The sequence below is a fragment of the Ptychodera flava genome, chromosome 8, assembly GCF_041260155.1.
Source record: "Ptychodera flava strain L36383 chromosome 8, AS_Pfla_20210202, whole genome shotgun sequence".
NCBI classification, from domain to species: Eukaryota; Metazoa; Hemichordata; class Enteropneusta; family Ptychoderidae; genus Ptychodera; species Ptychodera flava.
This window is the reverse complement of record NC_091935.1, coordinates 28,792,607-28,806,132: the sequence shown is the minus strand read 5'-3', so window position 1 is coordinate 28,806,132 and position 13,526 is coordinate 28,792,607. Positions and strand designations below refer to the sequence as shown.

Genomic DNA, 13,526 nt, shown 5'->3' with positions numbered 1-13,526 from the left:
GCTGGCTTGAAAACTGGTTTGTGGCCTTCAAAATAGAAATATAAACACCATCTACACGCCTGTGGTGCGCATTGTGAAATTCCGTGCTGGCTGGTACATATTTTTCACATCACCCAAGGGCATCTGCAAAGTATTTCAGGAAAGAAAGCCCCAGGACTTTACAATTTTGCGGTGAATTTCATGATTTGATAATAGTAGACTCCAAGCAGTGTGATATAGAGTCTTGCTGTGACGTTGACATGACATTTGATAGTGATCTCATCCAGCAGGACGATCTGTCGGCCGCCTGAGCTGTGAGGTCATTAGGAATTTCTCATCTCTACCAACAGAGGGAGCTGCATAGGTATGTGGATTTACCAGATGACAGTGCAGTTCAGTATGTTACTAAACTGACAATCAGATAACAATCACAGTCATAATGATGCAAAATATTGGTATAATAACTCACATTTTATTACATAAGGCTACAGTCTGGACAATTGTATTCAGAAATATAAAGTTGGGGGAAAGTGTCAAATTTTAGGAACTTTGTATCAAGTTGGTCTAGAATTGATGGCAGAAAACAAAAAATCTTTACAGAGTTTAACAGACTTTCATCCTTCAGACAAAGTTACATTTTGTTGTGTTTCAAAGAGTTTAAGGATTCAAACAGAGTACAAGTAGGCACAAGTACACAATAAAAGTAAGGTCAGTTTCAGCCATATCTGATTATGATATATGCTTTAGGTTTGAGAAAGTTGAATGAAAAAATCTGAGTTTTGTCCTTTGTCTCTTCTTTTGTATTGCACCTTAAATTAGTAAACAAAGAAATTCTTTACAATAGTGAACTCTGCAATCTTGGTCTTCAAAAAAATTTCAGTTGATTCATATAAGATTATCATGAGCCCCTGATAATCAATTGACATGATTCATTGATGAAATGTAAACAATTTGAAAGTGAATAAAACTTACACCAACGAACTATTGTGTAGGTTTGGAGGGTATATTCAAATAAAACACTCTTCATAACATGTTTAAAAACAAAAAAGGATAGCAGTTATGGCACTTTGCCACCGAACAGATTACCATGCACTAAACAACTTCCAATCTGTTCTACCACCGGGAAGCTGATATTTTCCTGTATGACTGCACTGAACAGCCCAAGTACTATTGGAAGAGTGCTGACATTTCAAAGAACTGCCTTGATCTCTTTCAGTGCAGTAACTTCATCCCACACTGAAGATCTCTTACGTTACTGTTCTGTGATCTGACACGATGTCATTCCAGGCTTTAGCCAATCCGGGTCATTAAAGTAACTTTTTATATTTATTGATGGTGAAAAAGCATGAAAACACTGTTTGTGAATGCATTCATCAAAACGATAAATGAAAAAAGCAACTGGTGATGCAATTTGGCATACAATATCCGGGAAACCTACCTGAAGACAGAGACATGTTGGTAGAAGTAAAATTCGTTGGACACTAAATCAGACATCCATTAACAACATCAGCCACAACACAAATAAAAGATACTGATGACTTGCCATTCTAATAAAAGACTAACTTCCATTTTGTTGTAAACTTTTATTGTTCTCCACTAAAACCTTATTGCAATTTTGCTTGACTTGCTTTCAAAGATATTTCCTTTCTTTCATTTGCCTGCATCAAAGAGCGTATGGCCCTCGCCCTCATTTCCAGTTCCAGTAATTCAAGTCTTGTCTGGACTCTTGCCTCCGTTGGTTTGCTTTTACCGTCCTCCTGACTTGCAACATCACTCGGGTTTCCATGGATACTGTCTCCATTGCTACTGTCTCTATGGATACTGCCGTCTTGTTCATTGCCTTGTCTTTGGTCTGCATCGCTAGGGACACTGCATTCCTGGTTACTTTCGCCTTGACCACTGTCTTGGCCAGGCTGAGGCGTAGTGTCATTTTCAAGGCTACCACTACTCGGGTTATCGGCATCAACAATTTTCTCATCATTTTCAATCACATCATTGAACAGACTATCATTCTCATCATCCCGCTGGGGAGATAAAGTCAAAACATCTGCCACGCTGGCCACTTCTTGCTGATCAGTTGTGGAGTCCACTACATCACTGTCACCATGGATACTATCGCTATGGCAACCACTCCCATCCGCCCCATCTTTCACGTGATCAGCAGACCCAGACAGGGAAGATTTATCCCCAGCATCATCAACTATGTCATCCTCATTTTTACTTAATTCCACTACATTACCTTCTTTAGTCTGCTTCTCAGGTTGACCCTCCTGGATGACCTCTGACCTTACTTTCACCTTACTCTGTCCAGCAGATTCCTCTTCGCTTGAGGACTCTTCTGTCCCAGATGATGATGACAATCCTTGTCCTACAGTACATGTCAAAAGACAGAACAGTCAAAGTTATTTCAAGATCTGTGTCGACCTGTGTCTGTTCCTGCCATTCTCTGTCTGTCTGTAAACAGGTCTGGATAGAACACAGGTTCGCTGATCACTGCATGTCACATAACCAGACAAGCAGCACGCAGTAAGACGTAGATACAGGCAAACCGCCATTTTGAGATGTGCTAGTTTTTGATCTCCCGGAAGTTGTTAATTACGCATGTCCGCACATAGTGCATTCTTTTTAGTCGCGTGCTTCTTAGAAGTCTAGTCTGGTAGCTGCCAATATTTCAATACTTGTAAGTATGGTTATTAAATCCTTGGTTAAATTCTAGCCCATGTTCGCATCATGAAACTGTGATAATTTTAGCTTTACTTCCAAGTAAAATTGAACAGCCAATGACAACGCCACATGGTTCAACCAATCAGATTTTGTAATGGCGGTTTCCCATTACCTGCCTCTTTGTGCTTGTCACTGAGGCGGGGACCAGCCAAGAACACAGGAACAACCTCTATGGCTTTTACATCATTCTAATTTCCTTATTCATGGCTGATGTCTTTCTACTATGGACACAACTGAAAAAATCACGGTCATCAGTGTAGAATGTAGCAATGCTCATTGTATGTGTTTCTATATATTATAAACAGCGCTTAAAAAGACAACTTGAATATTTCCACGAGAAGGACTTAGCCCTGTAATCTTCAGCTATGCCTTTAAATCAAATAAGATGGGGGTTGCACCTTTTAACTTACAAATCAAGAGCAAATGAAGATATAATTTATGTGCAAAGCTGGTCAATTTAACAAGGGCAAAGCTTGGTTATGTCTCTATAGGGCACAGTGTCTCTCTTCTTTTATCCAGAATGAATCAGTTCAATGCGGTCATACTCATTGTCTTACCGGCCAGAACTGCCCTAATTCGTTTCTTGGACATCACTTCTAACTGGTCCAAACAGAGCGATTTGATTTCTTCAAGAGGGCAATTCTGTTGACAGAAGAAAGCAAAATTTCCAACCATAAAGTCACATGAAAAGTTAAAAATATGAAGATATGCAATATAGGTTTAATAGATTAAATGTTACCAAAAAAAGATGCAAAGGAAAGAAAGTAAAATCTAGGTTTGAAGACATTTTGTCTATTTATGTGGTGCATTGGTGATCTAAACCAGTACGTAAAATAGATATAAAATGATTACAATGGACTGCTGTACCATAAGTAGTCTAGTCGGCACACCATCTTTGATCCAGACTGTTTGCTTTGTCTTCAAGTGGCAGTTTAGAATCTTTGCACCTTGGTGACAGTTCTCGAGAGCACTTCAAAGGCACAGCCGGTCTGCGTCTGTAGTTCATGCTTATACCAAAGCAAATACGATGTGTAATTCACCGCAAGGTTCAAGCACTTGCTGTCGCAAGATTTTCTTTTGTGTGAGGAGAAAATGGTCGGGGCCTGTGTGCTGAAACGACTCAACAGGTCTGTCTCTTCGGCAAGAAAAAACACTAATTTGTTTCTTTTCAAGAGATGCTAGCACACAAAGTCTAAGAAAACAAAAGCCTTAAACTAATGAGCAGAAGAGCTTGTGAACGTCAGTGAGTTCTGAAACACTATGACAAACTCATTAAACATCAACCGATTACAGATGAAAATGATGTCAGAGATAATTCATAAGAATAGATCATGGATACAACAGCTATCAGTCTTATTTATATCAATAAGATATAGATCAGCCATTTTCCAGGGTACATATAATATGTTTATGACAGGGTAACCTTGTACTACATTTCTACACTTGCATCATAATCTAGCAGATAAAGTCTTTTTTGGAACAATGTGAGTATTTCTTAGCTTTGATCAAGATATCTTAGATTTTTGTCCCAATTCACACCTGTGCAGCAGATTGAAGTCCACACTGGTAACAGATATTAGTCTGTATTAGCGAAAAATATAGATATCAGCTACTTGGCATTGCACATGGTGCCGGTGATATGTTCATTTACATGTACAAGTGTATTACAGTACTAAACTTGCATAATGATGTAGTTGCTCAAAGAAAGCTGTGATTAGGCGGGGAGGGGAACCACCTGTTTCAGTTTACATTGAAACAACAGATGTACAGCATTTCCTAGTCATTGTGCTTGCTGTTGCATGAGGTGACTTCTGTTATGCAAATTTTGCAACCCACCTCGAGATTTCTTTCAAAGCGGACCCTTTGATGTAAAAAAAAATGTAAATATCCTTCAAGGAAATACAGTCCAGGAAGCAAAACACAGGATCACTGTGATCCTGATACGTATTCTGCATGTCAGTAAATGAAGTTTCTTATTCATACTAATGTGTTGATCAATACTGATAAGACTTTTGGCATGCCTCAAATTTAGGACCTTCAAAATAATGTATTCATATTTTTGACATTGACAATGATAAAAAAACAGCAAAAGTCAATTTCTGTGAAGCCAGGTGTTTCAGATAAGAAGGAAAGTATACTCTTCACAAATACTTCAGTCTTCATTAGACAAAACAAAACTTTGTGTACAAGGAAGTTGATAAGAATCGTCATCTATTAATGAAGTTTTATTGCTAACATCAGAGGTGTGAAGTCTGAAGAATACTCTAATTCTTCTTTTTTCCCCTTCAGCTCTTGCCTCTAGGCTGTTGCACTAACCATTACAAGAATACAAACAACCATTGAAGTGTGACGAAATGAGGTGATCCAGTCAAATATATCTCACACGCTTTGGGAGATTTATTACGTGTGACATTCAAAAGATCGCTTTTTTCTGCTCTGATGTCCAAAAGGGATAAGCCGCTTAATATTTCCAAGCAGGGCATGTGTTTTTTTTCTATGTATGTTTTTATGTGTATGGACAGAGGAGGAGGAGTTGTGTGAAATTTCATGTCTGAATGATTTTGCGTATTCTGGCTAATCTGCCAGCCTTTAGGAGAGGAGCATCACGTTGTGAAGACAGATAACAACAGGACGGTGCCGTGAGTACCTGATGCAAACTGACACAGGAAATGAAATTGGGCAGCCGTGCGGAAAGGCCGGATGATCGGAAAGTGCGGCATTAGCAAAACGACTGACACATTGCCCAGTCATTCAGGAAGGCTTATAGACGGCCATGGGCTTAATTTGACACGTGCACCTTTCAAAACATCAGAGCTAACGCACATATCATGAATTGAGTGTGACAAGGTACGTTGATAGCATCCCTCCCTAATTGACAAATATCACAAAATATACTGACAAAAAATACCATACAGTTTACAGGTGTGTATGAGACGAAGCAGCAAGAAAATTTCAAAGCCTTCAATCTAAAATTTCGGATAAACCCTGTATTCAGGAACTGCGTCTTAGCTAGTGCTTGAAAGATCAATTTTTTATACATAATTTTATGACCCACTGGGGGAGCTCAGAGTAATTTGAGAACTCTCACAAATGTGCATATTACCTGTAATGCCCCTATTATGAAAGTTGATTACCCTAAAGGTGTATGTTAATTCCATGCAACATTTTTATCAGGCTTCAATTTATGAAGTAAATGATACCCTTTACTCAAGAGAAATATTTATCAGCATACTTTAGATTGCCTAACATGACTCTTCATCAACTGTCTTGAAAGTTTGTGTCACTTGAAATATCAGCATTTATTTTAAACAAGAAGTTTGGCAACAAGTCAAGTCTCCATGGCCTGACTCCACTTCAATGAATTACTCCAAATTTACATGTTAAGCTATAAAACAGTCAAATCATGATAGAGGTATTTAAGTTTGTTCACTGGACCAATTAAATGGCTTTGGCTAAAGTCAAAAGTTCAGAAGGTGCATAAACAAGGAAGTCTGCCAGAAGTAGGGGAAAACTTGTTGCAGATTATTTAAGGTCTTGTAACTTTGTTGGCCGTGAGTGAACTGTGTTGTGTATATCCAAGTAAGGTAACAAAGGACAGTGATCTGAGTGACTTCCAGGAGGTCAGTACAAACTTTTGACCTACACTGCGATGTAAGCAGATATATAACCTACAACTTAAGGAAATTGAATTGAATTGTGAAGAGCCTTTACCAGATACTTGCTCTCGATAACATAACTGTTCAGTTAGCTAACACATTTTATTTTTCAGAAGTCCCCTTTGAAAACTTTTGTATGGACAGGAAATGTATGCCAATTTGATCCTGAGTTCTTCCACATTATGATAATAATTGTTGGAAAGACTGTCTAAAAAAGTATGAACCCAAGGTTACTTGCTTCCATGGCAAAAATGTGGTAAGCTGTTCACTGTGCTCATTTCAGCTTAACCCTTTGAGTGCCAAAGTCAATTTTTTTCACCTTTATAAAATTTAACGCAGATAATTTTTTTAGGTCGAACCTTTTTTTCAGATTTTCCCCAAAATTTTGATCATAAACTGTAGCTTATAATTATTGCTGTCCATTAGGTCCAAAATTATCAAAAGAATTACAGAAAAATTCACAAAAAGTGCTTAAATATTGCACTAAAATTTTGCTGGAAAAATTACAGCACTCAAACGGTTATTAATAAATTGTGTATAATTATGACATATAATAATAAGATTACATCAGTCAGTATAGTATACAGTGATATTTTCAATGATCAGAAAAAAAGAAAGCTTACTTTCAGGATATCAGGAAGCATGGCTTTCAGTTTGTCTCCTTTGATGGTTTTAAATATGTGTTCCAACATTTCTTCTCTGTTTTTGATGTATGCGCCGATAGGTTTCAATTCTTTATCCAGGTCAAGATCAGAATCATACTCATTGTCACTGTTCAGTGGGGCCTTGGCTTCTGCTTCATTGGGACTGCTGCTTTTCTTTGCCTGAAATTATTGAGAGGAAGTGGAGACAGGAAAGTGAAATGTACAGTGGATGATTATCGTTCTTCTGTATATCCAGAGTGAATGAGATTTGTATTCCATGCTGGCATTTTATGTTTTTGCAATATTTCTTCTGCCAGGTACTCTGTAGAAATGTGGATTTGCGAACAAAATGTATGTTATCATACTGGGTGGTTTTGCAGATTTTGAAAGACCATTGCCAAGGAACACCCAATCTCTGCCATTCAATTTTTATTCTCAGTCTGTTTACCCATCCACCCAAATTCCCAGTAAAAACAGGTGCACACTAACCATTGGTAACAATGGGATTAGATGAAAGCATGGTGGTGAAAGGGTTCGTGCCTGTTAGAAATACAAAGCATTAAGGTATTTGATTATCACAGTCACTTTTGTGATGTTGTTTTTTTGTTTATCCGTCCTATTCCATGATTTGAAAACAATGTTGAATAGAGAAAAAATCTTGTACCTTTTTATGCGTCACTTTTTTCTTTTTCTTTGTTGCCTTTTCCTTCTTCTTTTCAGCCTTTCGTTTTGTAGCTTTCTTTTCCTCTGTTTTCTCTGACTGGGTGGAATCTGGCATCATTTTGGAAGAGTACTTCAGGTCCTGCTATTCTCTGCAAGAGAGCGTAAAGCAGGCTAGTATGGATACCACAAAAACAAACATGAAATTCTTGTAAAGACAACTTTGCCCTTCACTGTAACATCTGTACTTAACTTGAAAAAGAGACTCACCAACACAAATCATTTATTTTTGTAAAAAATGGTATAGTTCCCTTCTTATTGTTAAGATTAGTGTGAATAAAATCTACTCTCTAAGCTCTTGAAGTTTGATATTTTTGTGGTAACTAAAGTAATTTTCTGTAATTCTTTATCAATCAGAGGATTTAAATCCCTATTTGCTGCATCTTTATTTTTACAAAATTTGTAAGACTGTTGGTCAAATTGTTACTGAAAAGTCACATCTTAGATAGGCAAAGAGGAATTTGAGCTTTTTCAGTATTCTAACTCATGAGGGCGCTCTACAACGATAAAGTCTTTGTCTCCCTCTTATGGTTTACTTGCACTCACAGACGCTATGGTTAATTTAGATGGCTATGAAATGTTTTTAAGTTGGTGTATAAACAACTCAGAATCTTCTTTGCAATATTACAGTACTAGCACAAAACACAGAAAAATCCAACATTTTGGTGTGAAGTGTGAAGATCTTGTTGCTTGCAATTAGGGGAGGATGAGGATCTCAACAAGGTGATTCTAACACGTTTTCAGACTGTCGGCTTTCTGCCACAAAACTACGGAGAAAAACTGGATTTCACGCTGAATAGCATATAGACATCACATCAGTGTCCAACAAAGTAAACAACTTTAATTGCTATCATCACTGAGATTTCATGGTTCTGAAAAAGCCGAACAAAAGGCGCCCTTCAACAGCAATAGGTGTAAAGAGCTTTGCTGACAAGATCGGTGACTTTCAATTGAAGAGTGTTGTGTTGTGATTGTTCAATCTGTATAAAGTCGGCCTTTCAAAAGACTGCTTAGATGGGTTTCTCCACTTCACAATTTTCTTTGGATCACAGTCTCTCCAACATTTAGAAACATCTATTGTTTAAGGTGTGAATTGCCCCAACTGCAAGGACAAGGCTTAATATGGATCTGTCTCAGAATTTGTCACCCCTTTTTCTCGCTAAACTTTGAAAATTTGGTGATTCATGGTTTAAAAATGTAAAGATAACATGTAAATAGCATGCATGACATCAACTAAGGTGTTTCATATAATTGTTTGACTCCAGCTGACTCTAAACTAACTAAGTGAATCCTCATCAAATTCTCATTTCTAAGTATTTTGCTCCCTTTATTGCCTTTATTCAGATCCCTCCTCTAAATGATAGTGGCTGAGACTCTGCCGAAAAGTGCAATGTCTGTCCTAAAGTGATCATCCTATACTAGGACTAACTTAGGTAACTACACTGAGAACACATGTACACATGTTACAATTGACTTGAGTACATCATGGCAACGTCAACAGAGTTTTTTTTTTCCTGTGAAAATCTGACAATATTTGGGCAAGTTATGGGGATTTTTCAACATTTTCCTGAAGCTTACTTCACGTTCTGGGAAAAGCAAAACACTTGTAACTTCACAATGTTTCTTTGTCAAAAATGATGCACTGTTTACAAGTTTTCCAACCATACATGATAGAGCACTAGTGTACAATTGGGCACAAATGACCGACACTTGGACATTACTGCCTGTGACTGCCCGCACAGTACGTATTTAATCCCATGATGCAACACGACTTGTATGCTCGGAGATCACCATCCTGCCACCGAGGGCGCCATTACATATATGACTAATGCTGTGTCCAAAAATAGCCACGAGCTGAAAATTGAGGTCATAGGCGTATACATGTTTGTCATCCTCGTTCGCAGTTACTTCTATGGGATAGTTCGGAAGGCGTACATTTTTAGGTTTTTTTCCGGATCTTTATAGCATGATTCTATCTGAAGATTCATATTATTCAAAAATTGAAGTTGAGTTTCTATTTTTTGACCTTTTTTGGGATATTTTTTGCTATCTTCTCTCTGGTTTTTTATCAACAATGCCTGGATGGGTACGGACACCATTGCTATGCTTACTCCGCGTAAACGTATGGTCTCAGTTTTTTGTTTGACCAATTTTTAAAAATTTCATCGCAAATATTTGGTGAAAAATTAGATTTTTGATGATACTTAGCCTGTTTCTTGATGAGAAATGTTGATTTTGAAAAATTAAGACCATATCATCATTGTACAACTAAATACGACTCCAACGATATACTTCATGCCTATGTTGACCCCGAAATCGAGGGAGGAGATAGAGTTTGAAAAAAGACAGTCACATCGGAATGAAAAATGTATTTCGCCATGTTACAAATTTGGCTTTTGTAAGCACATGCACTGTACTCATGTTTGCGCTCACTTGTGTCGCTACTTAAATCCTACGTTACCATACCATACCACAAGCACCGTCATACGCCGATGACAATAATGTGTATGTGCCCATGTAGATGATGTACAAGTCTTTGGTAAACCTGTACTATTTTTCGATCGCACAAAGTTTGATTAAATGTTTATTTTTGCTTGATCCGTGAACTACCAGGGCCAGAGTAGAACAGGCAGGTACGTAGTTTTGCCAACTGTCGACATAGGCTGTTTCGTGGTTGCCGATACTGTGTTGGCCGGTCGTATAATAATAACAACAAACGCCAGCTGATAGGGGTATTTCACTTTTCATACAGAACTTCACGATCGCCTCAATTGAAAATTTCGACCAGTTATTTATATGCTCACAGTCGGCGTCAACAGATTTGCTGAATTTGAAGGGGTGCCGCATTAATTCAGTGCAGCTTGTTTTAAAAATGTGTTTCTGTCTTCGCGATCAGGTATCAGAAATAACGGCGATTCACTCAGTGCAAACAAGTTCCATCTTTCAACATCTGTTGAAAAACCACAAAACCGTGTCGTACATGTTCCTGGCCGGTGATAAATACATGCACGCGTGTACAAGGCAAAGTTTCCACTTGCAATGTAAATATTTTCGAGGCGACCGCAATTGCGGTGACTAGACTGGACGTACACTCTGATCGCGTTGCTACTGTTCACATATGGTCTATGCGTCACGCAATATGGGGACAATGCGATATGCAATCTGATCTCCGTGCATACAAATCGTATTGCATTATGGGTAATATTGCATAATGTGGCCCGTAGCTGCCTGAGGACTGCCAAAGAACTGCCCGAGGACTGCCCGAGGAGCAAGTAGGCCAAATTTTACCAATTTTAACACTAAACCAATAGCTTGAACTTATATCATGCCTGGCTAACCAAAAATATCATTGATTTGGTGTTTTCTGTAGCGGTTTTAGAACCCGAAAGACGCCGGGCTTTCGACGAGAAAGACGTCCCCATCTTGATTGTGAGATCATACCATTCAGTGCAAGGGGTAGTAGGCTGTCAAGCTGTACGCGCTCGGCGAGGTTATTGTACCACCTCTCGGACTGAATGGTATGATCTCACTATCAAGCTGGCGACGTCCTTCAAGCCCAGCCTCTTCTGAGTTCCAAAACCGCCGGAGAAAACATCAGGTTAACTTCAAATCAATGATATTATTGGTTGGCTGGGCATGATATAAATTGAACCTATTGGCCTAGAGTTAAAATGGGTGAAATTTGGCCCACTTTTTCCTCAGGCAGTGCTCGGGCAATTCTCGGGCAGTCCTCAGGCAGCTATGGGCAGTCACAGGCAGTAATTAGTGGGACCCAGTATGCCTATTTGATTGATTATAACAGCAAGGGCATCACAAGTCCATAGAAAAAATAAACTATAGGTGTCATAGTGATTGTAAGCAAACAGTGGCCATTATCATCATCATTATGATGTCCTGTTAGTTATGAATCCTTCACACTTCTACTTCCATGAATCTACATTTGCAACTTTAAAACACAGTTTGCATCAATGTAGCATGGCGGTACTCTCACCTCCTAGCTGCAAAATTGTAGCGCTACGGTGAGGCGGTCGGTGATTTTTGGTTTTTGCGACTTCGCTCACCAGTAGCGCTACAATGCCGATGGCCCTGTAGAGGTGAAAATAAGCGCACCCCACTGGACAAGGCGTGTTGATGTGAAATGCTGCATATTTACTGCATTTGGTCGTACTGATTTATCACTACTGAAGACTCAATACTATACTTCACTATTTTGTCGTTTATGAATTTGGGTTTTGAATTTGTTCAAACACGTCGATCGCGTTCCATAAAGATTGGGCGTCGGTGTTTCTGGGAGCCGCCATTACCGGAAGTTGGTAATCACATCAACACGCCTTGTCCAATGGGGTGCGCTTATTTTCACCTCTACAGAGCCATCGGCATTGTAGCGCTACCGGTGAGCGAAGTCGCAAAAACCAAAAATCAACGACCGCCTAACCGTAGCGCTACAATTTTGCAGCTATCTCACCTCCATGATGGTTGTAGAACAATACAGTCAGGCACGCTTGTAGCTGCAAAATTGTAGCGTTACGGTGAGGCGGTCGGAGATTTTTGGTTTTTGCGACTTCGCTCACCAGTAGCGCTACAAGGCCGATGGCCCTGGGGAGTATCATATAAGCGCACCCCACTCGACCAGGCGTGTTGATGTGGAATGCAACATATTTACTGCATTTGGTCGTACCGATTTATCACTACTGAAGACTAAACAGTATACTGCACTAACTTTGTCGTTTATGGGGTTTGGAATTTGTTCAAACACGACGATCGCGTTCTGAAAACATTGAGCGTGGGGCGTCGGTGTTTGTGGGAGCCGCCATTACCGGAAGTTGGTAATGACGGCTCCCAGAAATGTTTCGGAACGCAATCGTCGTGTTTGAACAAATTTCAAACCCCATAAATGACAAAGTTGGTGCAGTATACTGTTTAGTCTTCAGTAGTGATAAATCGGTACGACCAAATGCAGTAAATATGTTGCATTCCACATCAACACGCCTGGTCGAGTGGGGTGCGCTTATATGATGCTCCCAAGGGCCATCGGCCTTGTAGCGCTACTGGTGAGCGAAGTCGCAAAAACCAAAAATCACCGACCGCCTCACCGTAGCGCTACAATTTTGCAGCTAGCACGCTTAGCACTCTATATGATTAACGATTCTGGTCTTGCCTTAGGGGATGTCTCACACATAATCCTGCTCCCATACATGTACTTCGCACTCTAGCTGTGGTACAGTACTTTGAGGCTTTGTCTAGGGTTGTGCCGTCTGACCCATGGTAACGCGATCGACGTGTTTGAACAAATTCCAAACCCAATAAACGACAAGATTAGTGAAGTATAGTATTGAGTCTTCTATGTGATAAATCAGTACGACCAAATGCAATAAATATGAAGCATTTCACATCAACACGCCTTGTCCAGTGAGGTGCCCTTATTTTCACCTCTACAGGGCCATCGGCATTGTAGCGCTAGTGGTGAGCGAAGTCGCAAAAGCCAAAAATCACCGACCGCCTCACCGTAGCGCTACAATTTTGCAGCTAGCCCGCATACATTTAGCATACTAACAGTACAGCACGGAAATATCGTTCGTTGACGATTACGATGTTGAATTTCATAATCTATGCAGCAAATTTTAAGAGAAACTTACCGAATTATACGTGCGTCGGATGCCTGGTTAAGACGATGCCTTCATATTTGGAAATATTGACGACAATGTATCAGCGACATGCTTCGTGAAGTTTTAACTCTTCCGCCATTTTGTGAAATTTGTTTATATGTGTGGTGGCGCACTACATGCGCTTCTCAAAAAGTTTA

At 39.4% G+C, this 13,526-nt stretch overlaps 1 protein-coding gene across 1 annotated transcript; it reads right to left on the bottom strand.

Moving 5' to 3' along the window:
* Positions 1-431: 431 nt before the first annotated feature.
* LOC139138963 (caspase activity and apoptosis inhibitor 1-like) lies at positions 432-13,493 on the bottom strand. The gene is made up of 5 exons (XM_070707608.1): positions 13,360-13,493; positions 7,668-7,815; positions 6,983-7,183; positions 3,261-3,345; positions 432-2,347 (listed from the first exon to the last, which is right to left on the bottom strand). Exons 2-5 carry the CDS (start codon positions 7,782-7,784, stop codon positions 1,584-1,586), a joined length of 1,167 nt encoding a protein of 388 aa, XP_070563709.1. The 5' UTR covers positions 7,785-7,815; positions 13,360-13,493; the 3' UTR covers positions 432-1,583.
* Positions 13,494-13,526: the final 33 nt, after the last annotated feature.

Bases quoted from the DNA above. Each gene is read 5' to 3' on its own strand.
- LOC139138963 (XM_070707608.1), bottom strand. From the start codon at position 7,784: ATGATGCCAGATTCCACCCAGTCAGAGAAAACAGAGGAAAAGAAAGCT. The intron at 7,184-7,667 runs GTACAAGATTTT...CAATAATTTCAG, and splicing joins AAAAAGTGACGCATAAAAAG to GCAAAGAAAAGCAGCAGTCC. The intron at 2,348-3,260 runs GTAAGACAATGA...CATGTACTGTAG, and splicing joins AATTAGGGCAGTTCTGGCCG to GACAAGGATTGTCATCATCA.